This window comes from Ailuropoda melanoleuca, chromosome 5 (genome assembly GCF_002007445.2).
Source record: "Ailuropoda melanoleuca isolate Jingjing chromosome 5, ASM200744v2, whole genome shotgun sequence".
Classification (NCBI taxonomy): Eukaryota; Metazoa; Chordata; class Mammalia; order Carnivora; family Ursidae; genus Ailuropoda; species Ailuropoda melanoleuca.
The window spans coordinates 43,980,725-44,002,990 of record NC_048222.1 but is presented as its reverse complement, the minus strand read 5'-3'; the positions used below and the strand labels follow the sequence as shown (position 1 = coordinate 44,002,990).

At 47.8% G+C, this 22,266-nt stretch overlaps 1 protein-coding gene across 4 annotated transcripts in view; it reads right to left on the bottom strand.

Annotated features, from left to right (window-relative positions):
- Positions 1-5,788: 5,788 nt before the first annotated feature.
- The window catches only part of CA12 (carbonic anhydrase 12), a 52,242-nt gene continuing 35,764 nt past the window's right edge, over positions 5,789-22,266 (bottom strand). Inside the window, exons 5-11 of one of the 4 annotated variants that reach the window (XM_034660867.1) lie at positions 21,051-21,146; positions 20,169-20,232; positions 19,834-19,991; positions 18,336-18,462; positions 8,601-8,633; positions 7,653-7,740; positions 5,789-6,881 (exon numbers count right to left, since the gene is read on the bottom strand). In XM_034660867.1, the coding sequence (XP_034516758.1) occupies positions 6,812-6,881; positions 7,653-7,740; positions 8,601-8,633; positions 18,336-18,462; positions 19,834-19,991; positions 20,169-20,232; positions 21,051-21,146 (636 nt within the window). In that variant the 3' untranslated portion in view covers positions 5,789-6,811. Of the gene's footprint in view, positions 6,885-7,652; positions 7,741-8,600; positions 8,634-18,335; positions 18,463-19,833; positions 19,992-20,168; positions 20,233-21,050; positions 21,147-22,266 lie in introns of all 4 variants that reach the window. The other 3 variants (XM_034660866.1, XM_034660869.1, XM_034660868.1) reach the window with 3 other exon arrangements.

Sequence of the window (22,266 nt, the reverse complement as noted above, 5' to 3'; positions counted from 1 at the left end):
GGTGATTGAACTCAATTCCCAGTCTTCCCCTGGAGGTCAGGGGTAGGGCTCAAAGTTCCAGCCCCCTATCCTCCGAGCATCACTTCTTTAGTATAGCTTAGGTATAGCTAAGGTAGGTATAGCTTAAACGGGGCTTATTATGAATAACATTTGGGAGCTCTGTGCCAGGAACTGGGGACAAATACCAAATACATATTTCTTACTACATCACAGTATCACAGGAGATTAATTCTGATTTCACCCAGTGACTGAGAGGAAGTGATAAGCTCCTGACCACACTCGTTCTCCGTGGGAAGGTTGTACTTTATTTGGGAAAGCTTTTCAAATAGCTGTTTGTTGGGTGGTTGGGAAGGAAAGAAACAAAGATGCATGAGGTCTGTTGTTGGTTGTCTAGGTAGCTTGGGAAACTAGTTTCAGCAGATGAACTAACTGGTTATGTTACCTGCCTCACCAGAAGTCTTTGCTTCTTGCAGAGAGGCCAGTACACTCTCTCATCACTGACACAGAGTTCCTACAGAGGTCTAAGTCTGTCCTTGAACCCATAGCCTTGTGTTTGTTGTCTTCATTGCAGGTAATTAAAAGTTAATATTTGAAACTAGTGAACTCAAGCAGAAATGATGACTTTGGCTTACAGTATCAAGAGGTCATAGCTGGCCGTGTGAATAGACTCATTCCTGGGCTCCCACCCACAGGGTGGGTCCCAGGGAAGGTGCCAGTTCTGGCCAGTCTTCTCCCTCTAGATGGATCAGGAGGATAAGCTCTCCATGGAAATGCCAGGGCAGGGCAGGTGTCATTTGGTGTAGGGGGTTTTCTTTTTCCCTTCCCTTCCCCTTTCCCCCTTCCCCCTTCCCCTCCCTTCCCCTCCCTTCCCCTCCCCCTCCCCTTTTCTTTCTTTTTCTTTCTTTCTTTCTTTCTTTCTTTCTTTCTTTCTTTCTTTCTTTCTTTCTTTCCTTCTTTCCTTCTTTCCTTCTTTTCTTCTTCTTCTTCTTTTCCTTCTTCACAGTTTTATTGAGGAATAATTGGTGTAAGATAAATGGCACATATTTAAAGTGTAAAATTTGAACGGTCTTGAGCTATGTGGAGAAACCATCACCACAGTCAGGGTAATGAATATATATATCACCTCACCAATTTCTGGTACCCCTTTGTAAGCTCTTCATCCCCCCACCTTCCACCACCACCTCATCCCTAGGCGACTGCTTTCTATCACTGTAGTTTATTTTGCACGTTTTAGAGTTTTATACAAATGGAATTATATAGTGTGTGCGTGTGTGTATTTACTCCTTCTCTCCAGTTCTGCCTTAGGAGTAGAGAGAAGTTCAAAGAATATATCCTTGGGACATATTTGGTTTGCTGAAGTGAGAGGTGAGGGTAGCGTCCCATGAACTGAGCTGACTCCTTTGTCTGCTTGCAGTTGGCAATCTTTGGTCAGACTTCTGAACAGAGGCCAGGGTTTCATGTGACCAAGTAGATTGGAGGCAGGGGGTTGTTGTTGACTTTCCAGAAATCGCTGGCACAAATGCCTTTAGTGTCTAGGTTTTAGGGCTTCATGAGGTTGTGGTATGATTGAGATAAGCACGGTAAATTCTATTACACGATGTTTCCATGTCACTGGAGCTGCGAAGGGCAGATGCCATCCTGTCACTGAGGATCAGAGAGCTGCGGGGGCTGTGTGACCTTCACTTAGCCCAGAGCCAGAGCCCTTGTTTGGTTTCCCACTTATAAAGGCAATGTTTCCTCTTTCCCCGGGTTGTTTAATAATGGAGTGAAGGTGCAGTCTAGAATATACAGGTGGGAGGCTTACTGAATCCCTGATTGACCTGCAGTCGTAACAATATGCTGACCTGGTCGTAATAATTTTTTTAGGGTGACTGATTCTGTATCACAAAGCACTTTGGCCCTTATCCCTGTCCAGTCATTCTAAAACGACAGGGCACAGGCAGAGCACGGGACCCCTCCTCTCCAGCACTGTCTGGGCCTCACACCTTGTCCCCCACCCTGTCATGTTGAGTCTGAGCCAGAGGCCCATAGAGGGTGACGCACCCCTGCCGGGCTGTGCGCAGTGTGGACGAGGACGGCAGCTCCCAAATGCCCACTGTACAGGTGGCACCTCTGCTTCCTAGCAGGCAGCTGCAGGGGTCTCCTTTCCTCTAGTCTCGTAACTTTTCCCCACACCTTGACCAAAGGCAGCTTGCAACTCCTTCCAAATTGAGGGACTGAGCCCAGCTGAGAGGTCAAGAGACTCAGGTTTCAGGCATTTGCTCCCTTCCAGCTGCCCAGCTCCAGAAGAGTGGAGACAAAGTAGGAATGTTCGGACTCTGAGGCGATCAGGAGGGGGACAGTTAGCACCTGGCACTTGGCCAGGGTCCTGCAGCGAGGTCCCCCAACAAGTTAACCGGGTGCCCTCGTGCCTATAACTCGAGCTCCTGCAAAAGCACCAGAATGCTCTAGGTCGAGTCACTACTGAGCACCTGGACCCTAGGGCCTGGCCAAGGGACATTACCAGGGCAGGGAGGGCTGGGGAACCCCCGTGGAGCTACAGGAAGAGGTGTGAAGAGGAGGGGAGCTGTCCCTAAGGTCTGTTGGTCAACCTTGGTCTGATTTTCCGTCTGCCCTCTTTTCTTCCATCCCCCATATCCACCTGCCTGGATTCCCCCAGCCTCTCTCTCTCATCCCCCATCCCTCAGCCTCCAAAGCTTTCTTCTCAGGTGGATTTTGCATGAAGGTTTTCTAGGTTTAACCTCCCGAAGGGTATGTCAAAGGAGGAGGTTAGTGGTCCATACCTGCACGGTGGCTGTGCTGGCCTCTGGCCACAGGTGGCTACTGAGCACTTAGGATGTGTCTAATGAAAGTGAAAAAAAACTTGATTTATTTTACTTTAATCAATTTAAATTGAAAAGCTGATAATCGGTGCAGGTTTTGGAAAACTTTTAAGTGTGTTTGGAGCAACTCGGGCACGTGAATCTGCTTTTTCCACTGTAATTTTGTGAAACCTAAACACAGATCAAATATTTTCAATGAAAATTTAGCATCTGAATCGAGCTGTGCTGTTAATGTACAATATATACTAGGTTTCAGAGACTTACTACAGAATAAAGAATGAAACTATCTCATATCAAAATATTGATTACATGTTGAAATTATAGTATTTTGTATCTACTGGGCTTTATAAAATATTACTAAAATTGATGTCACTATATTTTTTTCCTTTTTGGGGTGTGTGGCTACCATACCTTTAAATTTTCACGTGTCTCCCATTGTATCGTCGTGTGTTCTATCAGACTGTGTGTTCTAGATTGTCCATATAGCTGGATTTACATGAGGAGGTAATGGCCGACCTGAAGAAAGACTTGAGTCTCTCCCACCAACCCATGGCTCGTGCCACCACATGCCTCTGATGATCAACCCCGAAGAATCTTGAATTCAGGGAATGGGGAGCAAGGCTATGGAGAGAGGAGGGAGAGAGATGACTTCTGTTGCTCACTCCAGCCTCTCCCCCCTGCTGCCCCAACCCCAGTGGGATGGGAGCAGCTGTAAAGGAATGAGAGTTGCACAGGCACTCTGGGGGTGCCTTGCCCCACCTGTCCTCACTTCTGAAGGATGCTAAAGGGGGCAAACTGTAAAATACCTGTGTTCTGACTAAAGAGACCATCAGAACCCGGAGGGTTTATAACGTTTCTATTCTGAAGCTGGGCCTTCTGCTTTATCACCTACTGGAACAAAATTACCCTTGGACAGTTCCTCTGTTTCCATCCTTGGGCAACTGAAGTGAAAATTGGAAGCTTTTCTAAATAAACAAACAATGATGGTGCCTGTTTGTAACCTCTACAGGATTGCCTCTTTTACCAAACCAGAATGTGAAATCTGGATTTAGATAAAAAATGATATCGAAGATGATAGCATGTTTTGGAAAAAAAAATCAAAAATGGTAACAGGCAACTAAGAGAGGCTTCCAACCGACTAAGTGCAATCCCTAGTGAAGTAGAGAGACATAAGACCCATTCTTTATCTTCATGCCCCCTGGTTAGGAATGCCTCCCTCTTTCCATCCTTCTGTTCAAATTTGACTTAGTCTTTGAGGCCCAGCTCGGATACTCTCTTGTTTCTGAGCCTTTCCCTGATTATTCTAGACTTCTCAGCTCCACTCACTAAGCAGCTATGTGACCCCAGGGCTGCACACACCACAGGCCTCCATCTTCAGTAAAATGGTTAAGTATGTCAGTGCATTTTCCTTTGGAGCCAGGTTCTGAGACATTATAGACAAGTGACATTACTTGCTCTGATCAGTTACCTGGCACCATAGACCGGGAACTGCAAAGTGCTTTGCCAACAGTAATGCTTTAACCTCACCTCCAAAAAATCAGTCTGATGTGAAAAACATTTTATTTATAATTTCTCATATTTATAGTTTATGTCTTCATTACAATCATTCTTACAATAAATACAGAAGTGCTAAACAGACCATCATCACAGTGGCCTATGGTCCATCCGAGGCACAGGGACAGAGGGGTGCTGCAGACCCCAGTGCTTCCTAGGGGTGCTCAGGAGGCCTTCAGAGAGTTTAGTGAAGGGAAGAAGAATGTAAGGTCTCAACTTGAAATGGGATTAATAGTCAATGCAGCAAAATCCTAGAATGTCTATTGAGGAAACAGGTATAAGTTTTTACTATTTTTAAAACCAGATGATCCTAAAGAAACAGAACAAAGAAACTCAAGCTCTCCCATTAGTAAGAAACAAAGAAGCCAGGGCCTTCCCTGTCCTTTTCCCACGTGGGCCTTGCTTTTGTGACCTCTACCTATGGTGCAGCCAGCACGGCACCGGGACCCTGCGGGGGTGCGAGTGGGGCAGAAGGACTTCATACACCATAGTGCTGGTTTCCTTCAGTGGCGACGGGTGTCAGTGGAATGCCTGAGAACCTGAGGAAAGGCTTCCCAGTTCCCAAGCTTGGTCCCCAGGAGCCCCATAATGATTAGCAAGGATGCTGACAGTGTTGATTCTTGGAGCCTTCTGCCTGCCTCCCTAGCTTTGCTTTATCTCAGCCACAGGGCAGGAGAAAATGCCACTCTTTTCATGGCCTAGTAAGTCTCCCTTTTTATGAACAGCCGTTGTGCCAGGTACAATGATCTCTTTGTTCTCTTGCAAAATTTGTCCATAAAAGGTAGAGAGATAGTTCCAGGGCTCTGGAGTGATTTATGTTGTTTCTGATTGGCAGCGTTGCTCCGTCATGAGGCTTGTCCCTGCTGTCATTTGATCAGCATCAGGCATGCTAATGGCAAGGTGATGATGCCTCCCCAGACTCCAAGGCCAGAGATCTTGTGCACACACACATCTCAGTGTTCATTAGGTCTTCTGTAACTCTGTTTAGCAAACTAGCTACAAAGCCATGGGGTTTGCCACCACTACAAAAAGTCATGATGGTAGAGAAGGGAGAAGACTGTTCTCCGAGCGAGAGGGAGGAGTAGAAGGAAAAAGATGTTATAAAGAAACCTGTGCTTTGGTAGGATATTCTGTGCTGTCAAAATGAGACCAGGAATCAGAAAGTTCTCTGTGAACTGCCAGGTGCTGGCCATGAGAGGTTGGTGGTGGAGGCTCCTTCTCAGTCATGGAATTAACCGGTCTCCGTGGGGCTCTTGCATCTATGAAAGAGTTAAGTCTTCTCAGAAACTGTGACTTGGGTAGAAGGCCGTGAAGCATCTCTGTAACATTCCATTATTAATGGTCCCTGAATACCGTGATGCCTGCCCAGATAACTCCTGCTTTCACAGCTTGAATATAGGTTTTAACCAAGCCATGACTCAACGTCCTCAAAGTCAGGGAAGTAGGTGCACTGGCGGTAGGAATGCCACAGAAGTAGCCAAAAAGAAAGCCGGGCAAGAGACAAAGCTCTTCAGTCATTTTTCTTCTGCCTATTTCCTCTACATTCAAAAGCAGTTTGGGTCATCTCAGAACTCATATCTACTCTAGGAGAGAGAAAGCAACAACACTTTTCAAGGAATAGCCTAATTCTTTGTAGAATCTGTGAAGTACAAAGCATCACTGCGCTGCTGATATGAGGTTGGGCTCAGGCTTAATATTCTGTCCTTCTTACACTTAGGACTTGACAGACCACCTCTGACTCCAGTTCTGACTCCAAATTCAGTTCCTCCAGACCTTGTGTGTCTTCTCATTCTGTCTCTGTCTCGGGTCCATTCAGTGAGGTTGACTGGGCTTTGGAAATGCCTCTACTGTGTTTCAAAGAATAGCTTTTGTTTTCTTTTGCCTCTGACATCTTGACCCTTCCTGTATCATTCTTCCTCTCAGTTGTAAGGTCAGACCAGAAGTTTTGTCATAGCAGAAGGAAATCAGAGGAAAACAACCCCGTCCCTGAGGAAAGAAACAGAGTCTCAAAAGCAAAACCTAAGCAGAGAATGGACATTTTGGTCTGAAGGCTTGGACAAGAAGCAGAATTTCCAGGATCCTTGAAACCACACTCAAGTGAATCCCTGGGTGAAAGTGTTTTCTGACCAATAACAGCCCCCAGTGGGTGACTTGGTTTGTGCCCCCAGAATCCAGACAACTTCATGGTGTCACACAGATGAAGTAGGCAGCTCAGAGTTCCTGCCTCTTTGACGAGTTCTTCCCATCCACAGATGTACTGGTAGTGGCTGTGGCATCAGGATGGGAGGGCCCCCACCTAGAGTCCCCTTGTGGGTCTGGGGCATTTGTGGGTTGAGCTTCAGAGAACCCTCAGGTATTTCAAACATCTAGGGAGCCACAGTGTGGAGTGTCCAAAGCAAAGTTCTTCCTTGGATGTGCCGGCGAGTTGTGGGGCCTCAGGCATGGGCTTCAGTCTCCTTCTTGATGGCTGGTTTGTAAATGACCCCTTTGTTTTCACCTTTTTTGCTACTGGAACAAGAAGAACATACGAGTCTCAGTTAAAGAGAAGAGACAAGCAGAGAGCAGCCTGACCCTGCTATGGAATGAGATGGATTTTAGGGGTCAGATTTCCCTTGTGGGGACCTTTCCCCTGTTCTGATGGTCTTGGGAGGAATGCCCCCCAAATAACGTATTAAAGGAACGTGGTCATTTTCCAACTGTTCTCCTGTAACAGCTGACGATATCAGACCTGCATTTTGAAGAAAGTCTCATGACCACCCCAACTTTAAACCTTTGATTCCATAATAGGATTCCTGGAAACTTTTTTTTTATACATTGTAAAAAATAAATAAATTGGTTTTAGAAAAACCAAACATGACAATAAAAACATGAGCAAAAGGCATTAGTAGTTAATAGGAGTGATAAATCAAGTTTTCCTTCATTTTTCTTTTTGGATTCAGAGACAAAATAACCCAGATGTGAAGATGTTAGAAAGAAGACAGCCTTGCTGCTTGTGTTTAGGCAATGGGACACCCCCACCCCCAAATCAAGAGACTTGTCTTAAGGTGTTGGCCACAGCAGCAGGGCTGGCAGACACACCTCCACCTCTGAGCGTAATGATCCAGTGTCTCATGCAAAGGAGGCTGGGGGCAATGGTGTTTGGGAAACAGCACTCCTAGGATAAGTGTTGGTACAGGTGACAGGGGCTCTTCATTCTGCAGACTGCCTTCCCAGACACATCAATCCTCATGGACGAATAAGCTACCTAACTCTCATTTTGAACCAAAACCAGCTCACCTCTTCTTTCTTCTGAAGAGCCAAATGGACACTGCCAGGACAACACAGATGCCAAGAACGCCAGCCAGGACCACTGAAAGGACGATGCCTGGTGAAGAGGCAGTGAACATGCATTACAGTCCCCCCTTCCCCTGTGTCTCATCCCATGGCACATGGATGTGAAGTCAAGTGACAGCTGTGTAATCTGCCACAGAAGGATGTAATTTCCCCATTTCTGTTCTCAGGTTCTGGTCTTTGGCTTAGCAGAACTGGCTGGAGTACTTAGAGCCATTTTCAAACCATAGTCATTCTCCAGCAGGGATTTGCAAACTTGCACCAGGATCGTCTGAAGAGCTTGTTTAAAATGTAGACTTTTTTAAGCCCGAGCATCAGACTGATTCAGTCTAGAGTGGGGCCCAGGAATCTTCATTTTTATCCAACAGCTCTAGCTGATGCTGATGTATGTGGTTCATGAACCATACTTGGAGAAACCCTGGGCTACAGAATAAGGACTTACTCTGTCTTGGCTTGCTGGAGTTAAGGCCCACTGGGAAGCCTCTATCGGCTTTGCTCACAAGCTCCATTGCACAGTCCTAAATAGTCCAAAACAACCAGGAGCCCAAGGCCGAGTTCACCCAACCTCCCATCACCCAACCTCCACACTGGGCTTAGACCTGTTCTTAGGCAACGTCTTCCCAGCATGGCCAACAGAGGTCTTGGTTAGGCTCATTGAGTGTACACATGCTGTAGAGTAATTAGGTCTTTCATTACGGAAGCATTTGATTGGTAGTTCATCTTTGAATCATAGAGTGATTTGAAGGTGGGACCCACAGCAAGGAGAGGGCCAGGACCCAGAGCGACAGCACAGAGAAGCAGGGAGGATGGGCTTGGAAGTATCATAGGCCCAGATCACAGCAAAAATCACAGCAATCACCCAGCTACAGCATGCAAGGCCGGCAGGCCACATACCCAGACTCAGTCCTGCGTACGTAAGGTCTTGCACTTCAAAGGGGAGAGGAAAAGGTTGAAAATTAACCAAGTTAAACCATGGTGGATTTGACCAGTGTGTTGAGTGAAGCTGCACCGTTTGTTTGGTTGGAAGTACAGGGCTTATGCAGACTTTCTGGGAGTATTCACTCTTGACTCAGGTGTCCGATGGTATAGAGGGAATTGTGCACCTTAGGAATTCACACTGTGCTCTCCCTCTCCAATTCTCCTTTATCACAGCGGTCTCTTTGCTAGGACAAGACTTCAGTTTTTAGTACAACATGGCTAAAAGTGGAAGATGAGGGAGGGTAAGGCTCAGAGTCTACTTGGGCAGGCTATTATCTGCTTCTCGGACACCTACCCCTCTTCATCGGTAGAGAATTGGCCAGGTTCTGGCTGGCAGGGGCTGGCAAGGTTTAGTTGGAGCCTGTCAGTAGACTTCTGCCCCAACCCTATCCAGTCTTGTCATGATTTGGTTGTGTTTTTGCTTTGGCCCCACTGGGTAAACTGTAGAAACCCCTCCCTGATACCCGCCTCCCTTCTCTGCTTTGTGGAACCAGGAGATTGTGCTTCTCTCAGAGAGTTATTATTGGGATGAGTTAGGGGTCCTCAGTGGGGCTGAAATAGTGCCCAACTATCTGAGGTAAAATCCCATAGCCAGCCTCCTAGGGACCTCCCTGGGGGAGGGTCATGGGTGAGCCCATCTTCTTGAGTAAGACAGAGGAGCCCAGTCTTGAAGTCCCCCTGGGTTACCTCAGCATGCTTCTTCCAGTTTCTTAGAACTACTCCCCATTCTCCCAGTCAGGTCCTCCATCTAAAGAAGGTCTGTGTTGCACATCCCCTCTTGTCTGGTGGTTTTCTGACCTCAGTAGAAACCCTACCACGTATGTGCATGTGTAGTGTTGGTTCATGGCTTGTTCTGGTTCGTGTTGGAAGCCAGAGTTGTGCAGATATTGGCCACCCAGCCTGACACTCTGGAGAGCCTGTGCCCACAGACTCCAGTGTGATGACTCAGACCCTGGGAGAGCCCTGACCAGTTGTGAGACACCAGCAAAGAGCCAGGGACTCACACTCGGGGGCCCTTGACACCCTGGGGAACCAGACCTGAGACTGCAGGATGAGGTTTTGCTCACCCCCTTTTCCTGTTGTGTGGCCAGAGTCTAGTTGATTCCCCTGGAGCCATCAGCCCTGTGTCCTTTCCCTACTGTCTTCTTCCACAGTCTCATATGGAGCGTACAGCCTCCCTCGTCTGAGGCTGGCCCCTTGGAGTCTCTGGTCTTGCATCCCCAGGTGGCCGCAGGCTGCTGTAAGGATGAGCAGAGTGGCTATGGAGAGGAGCTATCCACAAAGTACAGGGTGGCCTATTCTCTTGGCTCTTACTGGCCACCATCAGCAGCCCATGGCCTCCCAAGTGGCAGAGAGAGTGTCTCCCGTGGACTGATTCCCAGTCCCAAGTCTCTTCTTGTAACCTGAACACAAGGACTAGTGTGTGGCTTAGGGAGACACTCAGGAGTCTCCCCTGGGGAGAGCGCCTGGTATTTGTGTCGCATGTGCTGTGTTCTCTGCACAGCCTGCAGCCTATCACACTGTCGTTTGGTATTTGGGTTTTTAAGGTACCTAGAGGCAGCCGAGGCTTCTAAGATCTTAAAAACAACCACCAAAACTACACAACTGGTCATGGTTTCTTTTCCAAGCCTTTTGATGAAATATACTTTTGTTCTTTGTTCCTAAAACTCCAGAGCTGGTAGTACCAAACTAGTTCTCATCACGTAAGACCACCGGTAAGCCTAAATACTTGGCTAAGCCATCCAGACTGGGCAGTTTCTAGAGTCATCGCTTTCACAGTCACCTCAGACATCTGGAGAGCCACACAGGCCCCCAGACAGCTGACCAGCTGCACTTCAGGCTGGAGGAAGTGCCCCCAGGAGTTTAGGGAGCAGAGCCAAGTCTACAGAAGCAAGACCCCCCAGGGATGGGACTTTTCCCGAGAGCCCCTGGCCCTGGTTGGTGGCTCATGGAGGGAAATCTGGTTGCCCTTGGCTGTATTAGGCCCTATAAACTACAGCCTAATTTAATCCAGGGCTCTCAGCAGGGTTCCTGGCTCCTAGTTGACTTCTTGTGAGGGCCTGAGTTGCCTCTCTGTGGAAATAATGAAATGAGCAAGCAAACACAAAGACAAGGAAAGCCCCAGAGCCCGGGACAGATGCTTTTCAGCCAAGATGTTGATGCAGCAAAAACAAAGCAGCTTGACTGAGCAAGCGAAGAGCATAAGTCACTGTGGAAGAGGAGCGGCAGTGAGGGTGTCACCTCTTCGGAAGTCTACCCCTAAAGAAGCCTGGGGCAGGACAATGTCAGGATGCTGCCTTCTGCCAGCTGAGATGGCACCAACCATCAAGGAAGCAGGACTTCTCTGCAGAGAGCGATAAAGTCCACAGAGCTTGGGTCCCATTCTGCTAACTAACGGGAGAGAGAAAGTCAGGGAGACTTGAGGCACACAGGGATAGGTGTTGGGGCAGCTGAAGAACTAGAGCCCGGAGAGAGACGCCGAAGCCTGCGTCACAGCAGAGCCTCTGGGGTGTCGTAGAGAATAGGCAACACGGATGATGGAGGAAGGGACACAGCCAGAGACATTCATTTGCAGATTAAACAAAGAAATGGCTTGTTCTAATTGTCCAATAAGATAGGCAGTTCCCACTGAAGAACAGCGAGACAGGAGAGACAGACACAGGCTGATTGACAGCGAAGGCCCACCAGAGCTACTGCATGAGAACACAGCGAAGGGGCTTCTGAGCTGGTCGGTAGGAGGTGCATGCCCCACAGATGTGGGAGAGCTGCCTGCTCTCCATAAAGTGCTCCAGTACAGGTCAGGGCGAGCAAAGATAGGGCAGTATGACACAGGAGGAAATCACACAGATACAGAAGAGCTTGATTGTCACATGCCTCTTGCAGGAAGGCACAGGTCCCCGGAGAAGACAGACAAGCTGCTTGCTGCAGGGGCCGTGCTACCTGTTCTGGCTGGCTCAGGAGCTGCATCTTCTGCTGCTATCTTGCTGGACCGAGGGGTGCCGGTTAACTGCTTTTGAGGTCTTCCGAAGCCTCAAGTGCACACACGGAGCAGCCCAGACGAAGAAACAAGCACCCCACTTACACAGCTTGCAGTTCCTGGAACAATTCTAGCATTTTTTAGGTCTATTTGCAATTCTATTTATTCAAACAGAATACAATCCTTGTCCTTTCAAAATATCATTTTCAAGTATGGACTGTTTTGGTGAGCGACGTCTTACATACTTACATATATGTCTGTACATATGTATACATCTTATGTATATGTGTATGCCTGTAGCAGTCTCCAGTCTTATTAAAAGAGACAAGAGGAGTTTTGGTTTAGCAGGGATTTGATAGGTTAAATACATAAAATCCCCTTTTGGATGATAAAAGCTCTTATTATGCCTAATACAAGTCACAGACTGAAGTAACTGAGATGCTAGTCCGGTCTTTGGATGAGACTTTGGTAAGAAAAGCAAGGAAGCTGCCCTCAATGACCACAGACCATAACTATCTTTGGAGAACATACTTAATTGGGGAGCTTTTCTTATGGACAGTAGGGAATCCCAAAAGGAAGTAATTTCTACAAATAAATCTGCCAAAGAGATACCAGCAGATTACATGAGGGAGCTGGTTTGTGACAACCATGATAGGGACTGAGGGCTTTGCCTTCCAGATTATAGGGCTGCAGGCTCAGGACAGAAGCCACGTTGCTCTGAGGGGCCTAAATTCTGAAGCAGTAGGTGTGGGTTACTGAGCTTAGTACTGATGCTTAGTACTCTCAGCTCCCTTCTGTGACCAGCCTCAGGCTGTCTGTGCTGAAGGAATGGTAGGTGGTCAGACTTTTATTCCAGGCCAGAGCAACAGAAAAAGCCTGACAACTTCCCTAGGCAACTCTCTCCCAGGACTTCAAAACTTGACAGCTAAGCTCTGATCTTTAATGTTCCTTAGACAAATGGATTGATTTGAACGCTGGTGGCAAATTGAAAACAAAGCAAAATAGGACTTGAAACTAGAGTGGGACAACTGGCCAGGCTTATGTTCAAATGGTTCTGCAGAGAAGACGTTGGAGAGGGGGGGAGCAGGGACACGGGTGGGCTACATTCTTTCAAGCTCCCAGTGAGCTCCAGGCATAGTGCCTGCCGCCAAAGTAAGATGCCAATAGTCCCCGTCCTTAGCGGGCTCGTAGTGTGCGTGGATAATCTAGACGTGCTTATTCTGTTTCTCTCTACGGCAGTAAGTCATTACCCTGTGGAAGGCTAAGAACTGCCACGGAGATGAGCCGGTTGTTCCAGCTGCATTGAAGGAAATTCTAAGTCACCTTCAGGGCAACAGGGAGGATTTCTGGAATTAAATGACTAGAATTGGTTCTTGAAAGAATTCTTCAGGTGAGAGAGGCGAGGGGCATCCCAGGTGCAGGGAATTGTGTGTGCACAGGTAAAAGCAGTAGCATGCTAAGGGCGGCCCTACATGGCGTGGACGGGTGCCAGGGAGGGGAAGTACTGGGAAGAGAGCTGGGGCCAGCTCACCAGAGGGGGTCCAGCCTGCTGACTTCCTACCTGGTCTGCTCTGTGCCAGAGGCTTGCTCTTAGGAGCAAGAGAACATCCACACTGGGGTTTTCTGTTCCCCACAGTGCCTGACTTGGGGTGTGCTCTGGAAACACGTGGCATAGTACCTAGCACTAGATGAAGGGACCAGGGACTTCTTAGCACATTTGACGATTACTCCCCACCGTTCAGTGCCCCATATCCAGGGGAATTTGAAGATGGGAACTCCTCTGGTCTTTCATTTGGATACCTTGGTAGACTTGATGATACTTTCCATCTAATAGATTTTATTTAAAAATAGAACTTTTGGAAACACAAGATCAGTAATCACAAAGCATACATTCTAGTCACAGAAAGTAGATAATTAGCCATCTTAGCTTTGTAAGATTTCTTTCCTCTTTTTTAAAGGTTTTATAAAACTACCCGGGTCCCGCAGGGTCAAGCAGATTCTAAGTGTGCTACTGCACAGATGTACCGTGACTGAAAGCCCCCCTCTACTGTCCGGCGCCCCTGTCTAAGTGTGCCTCGCCTGGCTCCAGGCTCTGCGGCGGTGACATGCAGTTGCTCAGAGCAAGCCCACTACGGATGTGATTATAGAAACTCTCTGGCATCCCCTTGTCCCTCAAGTGTCCATTGCCCTGGCAATATTAAAAATAGGGCTAGATAACGTTAGCATTTTGGTTTGATAGGCTCTTCCTTTATGACCTGTCACCATTAGGACCCAGGGTTGGTATGTTTAGCTAGGAAGAGGTCAACTTGAAGGAACCAAGAATCAGGCCCGTGGACTGTAGATCTGCCCCTGCCATCTTTCTCCTTCCTCACAGAGGGCATCTGACTTCTGTGAGGTCTGCTTTGTTCCCAGGCTGTGTTCCCCTCTCTGGAATCGCTCCTTGAGGACAATGAGTCTGCGTCCTCTCGTTAGCTCGTCTTTTGTTTGTGCCCCTTGGAAGAGGCAAGTGCTTTCTAAGAGCTAAACAAAGTGCCTCACGTGAGTTTCACCTCTCCACAAAGAGTGGGCATTTTAACTAAAGGCAACAAGAAACACAACACACATGAGGAAGAAAATGGTACGAAAGCAAGGGAGAAAAATGATAAGGAGATTCGGAAGCAAGTTGCTGCCGCAGAGGCATCGGAACCCCTGATAGAGTGGTTTATGTGGCTCTCTCTCATCCACTTCTCTTAGCCTTAGATGTACCCAATTACAGAAAAAGAAGGTATATTCAAATCCTAGAGGAAGATGGGGAACAGGGTTTCTCTTGAGTTTGGCTGTTCTACCTTAATAACCCAACAACCTTTTGCTTTCAGGGGTAATCATCACCACACTGAAAATGTCATGCTGTAGGGGTACCTGGGTAGCTCGGTTGGTTGAGCGCCCGACTCTTGATTTTGGCTCAGATCCTGATCTTGGGGTCATGGGATCGAGCCCCGTGTCAGACTCTGCACTCAGTGTGGAGTCTGCTTATTCCTCTCCCTCTGCTCCTCCCCCACTTGCTCTCTCTTTCTCTCTCTCAAATAAATAAGTAAATACATAAATTTTTTAAAAGGCAATTTAAAAATGTCATGCTGTAATAGAATAAAGACCAAGGCATTTGATAGAAAACTCCAGAATCCTGTGATACGAATGAAAAAAGAAAACCAGTCTGAGCCTAGGAAAGTCTTTGTGCAGTCCTTGGGCAGCGGTTCTCAATTTTGCCTCTCCTGCCCTGGAGACTTTGGCAATGTCTGGAGACATTTCTGGCAGTCAGAATTGGGGAGATATCACGGGTATCTAGTGGGGGGAGGCTGGGGGTGCTGCTAACGCTACCGTGCACAGGCCAGCCCCCGTGAGAATTACCCAGCCCAAAATGTCAGTAGCACCAAGGCTGAGAGACCCTGAGCTAGGGCTCGCTCACAGTTAGTACAGACTGCTTAAGTCTGCCCTCAAGGACAGACTGCTCCTTTTTTTTTCTTTTTTTTCAGCATCTTATTATTTTTAAAATTTTTTAATTTAAATTCAATTTAGTTAACATACAGTTTACTCTGAGTTTCAAGGGTAGAATCCAGTGTCTCATCAGTTGCATGTACACCCGGTGCTCATTCCCTCAGGCGCCCTCCTTAATGCCCATCAAGTTACCCCGTCACCCACCCACCTCCTCTCCGGCAACCCTCAGTTTGTCTCCTGTAGTTAAGAGTCTCTTACGGTTTGCCAACTTCTCTGTTCTTATTTTATTTTTCCTTCCCTTCCCCTATATTCATCTGTTTTGTTTCTTAAATTCCATATATGAGTAAAATCATATGGTATTTGTCTTTCTCTGACTGACTTATTTCTCTTAGCAAAATACTCTCTAGTTCCATCCACACCATTGCAAACGGCAAAGTTTCATTCTTTTTGATGGCTGAAGGACAGACTACTGCCTCTTAAGGACAGAAACCAAGTTCTTCATCCCTTTTCTAAGCACAGTTGAGAAAAAAGCATGGTCAAGCTAAATGATTCAGTCCCAATCTTTCCAGTTTGGCTAAACCTCAGAGTCTAATCCCGAAGTCCTTGTACTTTCTCTCCTAGAGGATTTCCTTTACATTACTTTTCTCCTGGTAAGAGTGTATAAATACATAAGTTCGAATTGCTCAAGGCTCACACTGACAAACGGGTCACCTCATAAACTGAAATGGCAAGTTACAGCCTGAATCCCCTCCAAGTTGGTGTGAGAGGGCCCTCATGAATGCAGGTGTCCCTGAGGGGTGAGATCTGGGGCTTCACTCCTTTGGGGCTGCCCTCCCCATTGCTCCTTGGGAAACAGCCCTGTTAGCAGCCTGTGTCTTTGAGAAGTACGCGGGAGGGGACAATTCTGGCCAAGTTTCTATAATCAGCCTCCAAATGAGCCGGTTTGCCTTGGACTGCCATGGTTTCTATCTCCAAGGGGAGAGCTGGGTCCAGCCTGGGCCCTTGGAAACAGCAGTTCCAGGTGAACCGTTCAGGAAAGGCAGTGGCAAAGCTGCATTTGGGCTTTGAACCTGATATCCTACGCTTGGAGTCAGGCTCCAGGCTTCTGCTGAGAGGCCCCTCAAGTTCCCAGCTAGATTAGGACAGTCTACTGAAGCGCTCTGCCACAGGCCTGACTACACTGCCCATTCCAGGAGCGCCAACTTAGACCTGAGCCGGTCTAAGAAGATGGCTAATTATTCCCAATGCCCCAGTCCACTGTTACAAGTAGAGGTTACTTTGGGGTGTCAGACTCAAGTTCCTGCATGTTTCTTCTGATCCTCTGTAACTGTCCTCAAACACTGTCCCTGCAATGTAAAGTGAGGATGGGCAGTTGTTAGTGTCCACTTAGAATCATGTACCACGTTAGCACTGAAAGGATGTTAGCTCACCTAGCCCGACCTATCATTTTATGGCTGAAGAAACCGAGGCCGAAGAAGGGACATGATTTGCTTACATCGTACAGCCAGGAGGAAACAAACTGAGGCCTTGGACCTAGGTATTCTGTCTATGTGGGAGTATTTATGGGGGAGTATTTATCACCGTATCCCCTGTGACTTGTATAGACCAGCCCAGAGAAGGGATCTGATTACTATCTTTGAATCACAAACAAAATTCTACCTTATCTATATGGGCCCAGTCCTTTATCTCCAGGCAGACTTTTTATGTTTTTTATTTTATTGAAGAGTTGAAGTATTTTCCATTTAACCCTTGACTACTACGTACTCCATTTTGAAGAACAGGAAAAGAAAAATTTATATTCAAAAGAGATCACAAAGCGATAATTCTGCACACTTGAGGCATTTCCTAGAAGAGAAGCCGACAGTCATCATCATATACATTCTCAAGTTGTAGGAGGGGCCATTGTTCACAGATTCAGTTTTCAGACCGGGAAACTGAGGAAAAGAGAAATTACTTAACTGGTGGTATCTGGAGAGACGAGCACAAGAGATAAAATCCTGGGAAGTTCTTGATTCAGTAACTGACAGAAGAGCCTAATTCTGACCGTGTGTATGGGTCAGTTCAGAAAGGCATGCTTCTAAAGCTTTCTGGCAAGGGCCTTGAAATATAATCTTCCCATGTTTAATAAGCTTAGTCAGTGGTAGTTGTAATCTCACACAATAAGAAAGGAACAACAACAACAAAACAGGTACACCAGGTGAGTCAAGAGCTGATTCTCAGACAGAGGGGTTAGTTGGGTCATCTTTAGATATGATCACCTGGCCCAGTTCCGTCACAAGTGATGTAGGAGATAAAGTGGAACTTCCACAGACCTACCCTGCTTCTGACCACTTGCGATCCCCGTATCCGGAGTAGTTCAAGAATCTCCGTGAGAAAGTGAACTTGGAGGTTTGAAGAAGGGTGTGGCCCCCAAGAGTGCTCCCTTACCTGTTTCCCTGGACCTCCGGCTTCCAACAGTATTGACATAGGTATTGAACAAATAAAGATGTTAAATGTTCTTCTGGGGAGTTATGGTTACAGATTTAAAAGGAAGAACTGAGCTTTCATAGCATTAGGACTAAACCAAACTTCAAGCTTCATTCAGTATAGCTCCTGTGTTCCTGTGCTTAAGGAGAGGAGATAAAAGGGCAGTGAATGCAGACACTTTCTTGCCTGATGGTCCTGTCATATTAGACCATGAGCTGCTGTGGCTACAAATGTGGATTATGCCCACTCTCTGAGGCCTTACAAAGGACCTTCCCTGGATGCTGGTGATGCTGGGGGTGCTATGAGTCACCTGGCAAGGATGAAGATGGGCCTTGATGCCAAGAAAGCCTAGGGTGAGAAGTTCGGAGTCGGATCTTATGCAGACAGTCCTATCATGTGTCTTAAGAGAAAGGTAGTTCTCCAGAACAGAGAGGTCCCCCAGAGCATCCTCTCTTCCCCATCTGTGGGAGACTACCAGATTTAATGAGGGCTCTGGTCCAGGCGCCTAGAGGCCCTGGCTAGTGTTTCCCCGCAAAGGCTCAGGGAAGTCAAGAGCAGTGAAGGGTGACCTCAGTAAACCCACACACAGTAGCTTCTTACCCTGGTTCCCTTGGCAGCCAGAGTGCGCAACCCACCTCCTAAGGGCATCAGTGACAAAGCCCGAGGGCAGGGCACCCAACTTCATGTAAAATGGGTATCTTGGCACCACACTCCCCACATACACCGCATCTTCTCACCTTGTCGGAAAGAGATGTACACCTGCCTCTCCTCAAACTCCTGGACCCGCCGGAAGTTGTTGACCATTTCTCTGGGGGATGGGTCATCCACGTATGTGTAGTACAGAGCAGTCTCCAAAGCCAGCAGCTGCAAGGGGAGCAGCAGAAAGACGCCCCATGGGCAGAGTGATGCTCTCTTGCCTGACCTCAATAGGGAAGAGACCTCTGGGGCTTGGCAGGAGGCACATCAGAAAGCTGTGGGAAAGCCAGAGAACTGTTCCTCTCCCCCGCAGGTGTCTAGCTGACTGGGCATGGGGTGAGGTGGTCCGTCCCCTCCTCCCAAGGTTTGGAGGGAGGTTAGTGCTATTAGCTGCTGGGTGGCGGAGGGGCTCGGGGTGAGGTGGTCCATCCCCTCCTCCCAAGGTTTGGAGGGAGGTTAGTGCTATTAGCTGCTGGGTGGCGGAGGGGCTCCTCAGCCTCTCACGGACACGGCATTCCTCTTCTGGGCCCGCTTTGGAACCCAGCCCTAAATTAGAGGGGCCTGAGGCTTATTCTGATGGTCTCATCAAAAGGAACAAAAAGAGGGAGGCAGGAGTTTCACAGGTCCTCTGACGACTGGTTCCACAGAATTTTCATACACCCACGTAGATTATATAATCGTTTCCAAGGCAATTTCTAGCTTGGGGTATTGCTGCTTCCCCACACATTTCATCTCTGGATTCATCACATCTTTATTCTTGTCCACCTGCCTGCTGCCATTTTTCTACGTCACTCAGATCAGTAGCTCATCGTAAAAAGAAGAGTGACAGTGAGGGCCTTCTTGGACTTGGGAAGAGGGGCCGGGGGCAGGGTGGGCCAGAAGCCCATGTGTGGCACTGCCCCGGCCGGGTCTCCTGGACAGCCAGTTTTCTTCTTGATGAATTTCTGGGAAGCAAAGGGATGGGCAGTGACCAGGAACTCTGGTCTGACTTTGGGGCTTAGCTTTGTGGCCAGTCAGCGGGTGATCCCACAAGCTCCCTCATCTGTCTACCTTTTACTTTCATCACCTGTAAAATGAGAGGGTCAGAGATGATTGCTGAGAGTTCTGTGCCCCCAGTTTTGCACTAGACTATGAGCTTCTTGAGGGCAGAGACCCTCGCTTACTCACTGCTGTAATCCCAGCCCTCTGGTTTGTTAAACCATCTACCTGGCTCTGTCTTTATTCTGCCCTGTAAAGGAACCGTGCTCTCTCCTGCCACAGAGGCAACAGCCACTGAGGGATATATTAGGAAATGCGGCTTAACAACTCGTTTGTAAGAACTGTGGAGAGGGGTTCATTTTCCTAGCTTGACTCAATAGCTCCACTTCTGAAGCTCAGCCTGTAATTTCTGCCATGCTTCCAGGCACTTGAGGTATTTGGAGAGGTTTGGCATAGCCGTCAGTGAAACTCTAAGCAAGGAAACCAAATTGTTGATTATGAGCTGGGTGACAGCAGGGACCGAGGTGCCACGTGGTCTCTGACTCAGAAGGGCACAGTTACCTGCTCCTGGGAAATTTGCACAGGGTTCCGGAAAACCGTCCAGAGCACTGTGGGGTGACAAGGAGGTGTGGTCAGGGACCCTTTGTAGCGGTAGTACTCATCAGGCCTCTCAGGAAGCAGCTCTTCGATGCTGAAACCCGGAATGAGCACTGCTTGGCCTGGGGACACATGGTGGGGAAACAGTGTCAGCCTTTCTCCCCGTGGCAGAGGGCTGCTGGGCCTAGGACTGAGCCTAGAATATGCACCTGCCCCCCGAATTCATTTTCCTTCAGGTCACATGGGAGTGACTACCTCCTTCTCCAACAGAGGGCGAATATGCATCCAAGGACCCCTACCTTTGTATCTTACATCTTGAAGGTGCCTGAAGATCTTGTCATAAGATGGATTGAAGGAGCCCATCTGCAACAGAGACAGGGCAGGTGAACTGGGACAGAATTCCGTCAGCTGAGCCTGGTCTGACCATTGCTCATGGAAGGGCTCAGCTCGGGGTAGAGAGTCACCATTACCAAGATCCTCCCTGGAGGACGCACTTTACTAGGACAATTATGAGGGATCGCTGGGCTGTTAGGGATTTGGGGTGATGGTCCTGTCCTCTTGCATCTCAGGATGCAAGGCCCTGTCCCAGGGCAAGGAATATAGCTTGTGCTCCTGATTATCAGGCTGTGAGCCTTAAAGCCACAACTGGCATGTTCTCTAACCAGAACTTAAGGGAGCTTGAGTTCACACAAGCCAAGTCAGGCAAGTAAGCATGTCGAGAAATGGGGTACATGTTGTTTTATTAGGGAAAAACATGCAAGCAAATCAGGAAACATCCCCATTTTCTGGGATTCAGGGAAGAGTGGAGCTTGGGTATCAGGAGTTGTAAGGGATTAGGCGCCTGATGAGACAGCACTGAGTGACGCCCACTCCTGAACCCCCTATACACAGGTCCTGTCCAGCCGGGCTCTTCTGAGCTTTATGCAACAGGGCTAGGAACTCAGGCTCAGTTTTTCCAGTGTTCCAAAGGACATGCCCATTCTGCTATCCAGCTAAGAGCTGCCTCCGGGCCAAAAGAGAAGGTCCTCTATGGAGGAATACCTCCATCTCTAGAGGCAAGAACAGCCAAAACGACAGTGAGCCATACAACATCCAACAGACAGGGATTCATGGACCAGGTGTCAAGTCTGATATCATCCTGGCTTCAAATTTCATGTAAAATCCCTTTAAACATCTCTTACCTCTATGAGAACAGCTAGGACGGCGAGGCCCTCTGACTTGTTACTGGCGCTGCTGGCATTGGGGTACAGGTCCGAATTATAGTGGACGATATGCAACTGCAGTGAAAGAAAAGCTGTTCACAGGGGATGGACGACTCATGGGAACCCTTGGCTTTTGCAGGAGACTCAAATCCAACAGGGAGGACAGAACTCCTCTACCCCTGCCCCAGGTAGATTAGGCCTCTCAGACCCTTTCCTTCATGGCTCCCCAGTTTTCCTTTTTCTCTCAATCCTCCAGACCAAAAACTCTACCAGGGCAGACTGTCCATCTTATTCACTCATTATATTCGTGTCTGATATGGTACTTGGAAAGTACGAGGTATACAATAGATAGGGAGGGAAGGAGGGAGGAAGGAAGGGAGGGAGGGAAGGAGGGAGGGAGGGAGGGAGGGAGGGAGGAAGGGGTTTTTACACTAGCCACAAAAAAGCATGGGTGCTGGGGCACCAGGGTGGCTCAGTCGTTAAGCGTCTGCCTTCAGCTCAGGNTTTCCTTCCTTCCTTCCTTCCTTCCCTCCTTCCTTCCTTCCTTCTTTTTAGAGCAGGAGATAGATGAGAGAGGGAAAGAGAGAATCTTAAGCGGACTCCATGCCCAACATGGATGGAGCCAGATGCAGGGCTCAATCTCACGACCCTGAGATCATGATCCTAAGGCCATGACCTGAGCCGAAATCAAGAGGCAGATGTTTGACTGAGCCACCCAGGCACCCCCTCTGATTTTTTTCTACTTATTCTGGAGCCTAGGAGAAAATGGTCCCATATAGCTTGTCTAGCCTCAGCCTGGCCACTCTGCACCTGGTCTGGAAGTAGTAGGAGCTGAGGCAGGAAACCTCCAGTGGTAACTTAATTGTAACTGTATCCAGAGTAGAACACTATTTATCCCTCAGGTGGAAAAAAATCACAGCATGGCTTTTCTATAGATTGAATTGGCCATGTTTTAAGATAGCAGAAAACAAGAATGTTACTCCCTGAATGTAGATTCTTACCTTTACAAGATAAAATTCTAAGCTCATTTTTTTCAAAGCAAGAATTACTTGTCATTATTAAACTAAGGAAAAGAGAACTTCCTGAGAAATCTTGGATTTAAAAAGTCTAAGCATTAAGACATTGTTATGACAAATTCTGACAATGTTTAACCTAATTTTTATCCAAAAGGTGGTGTCACCTGTCCTCCAAGAAA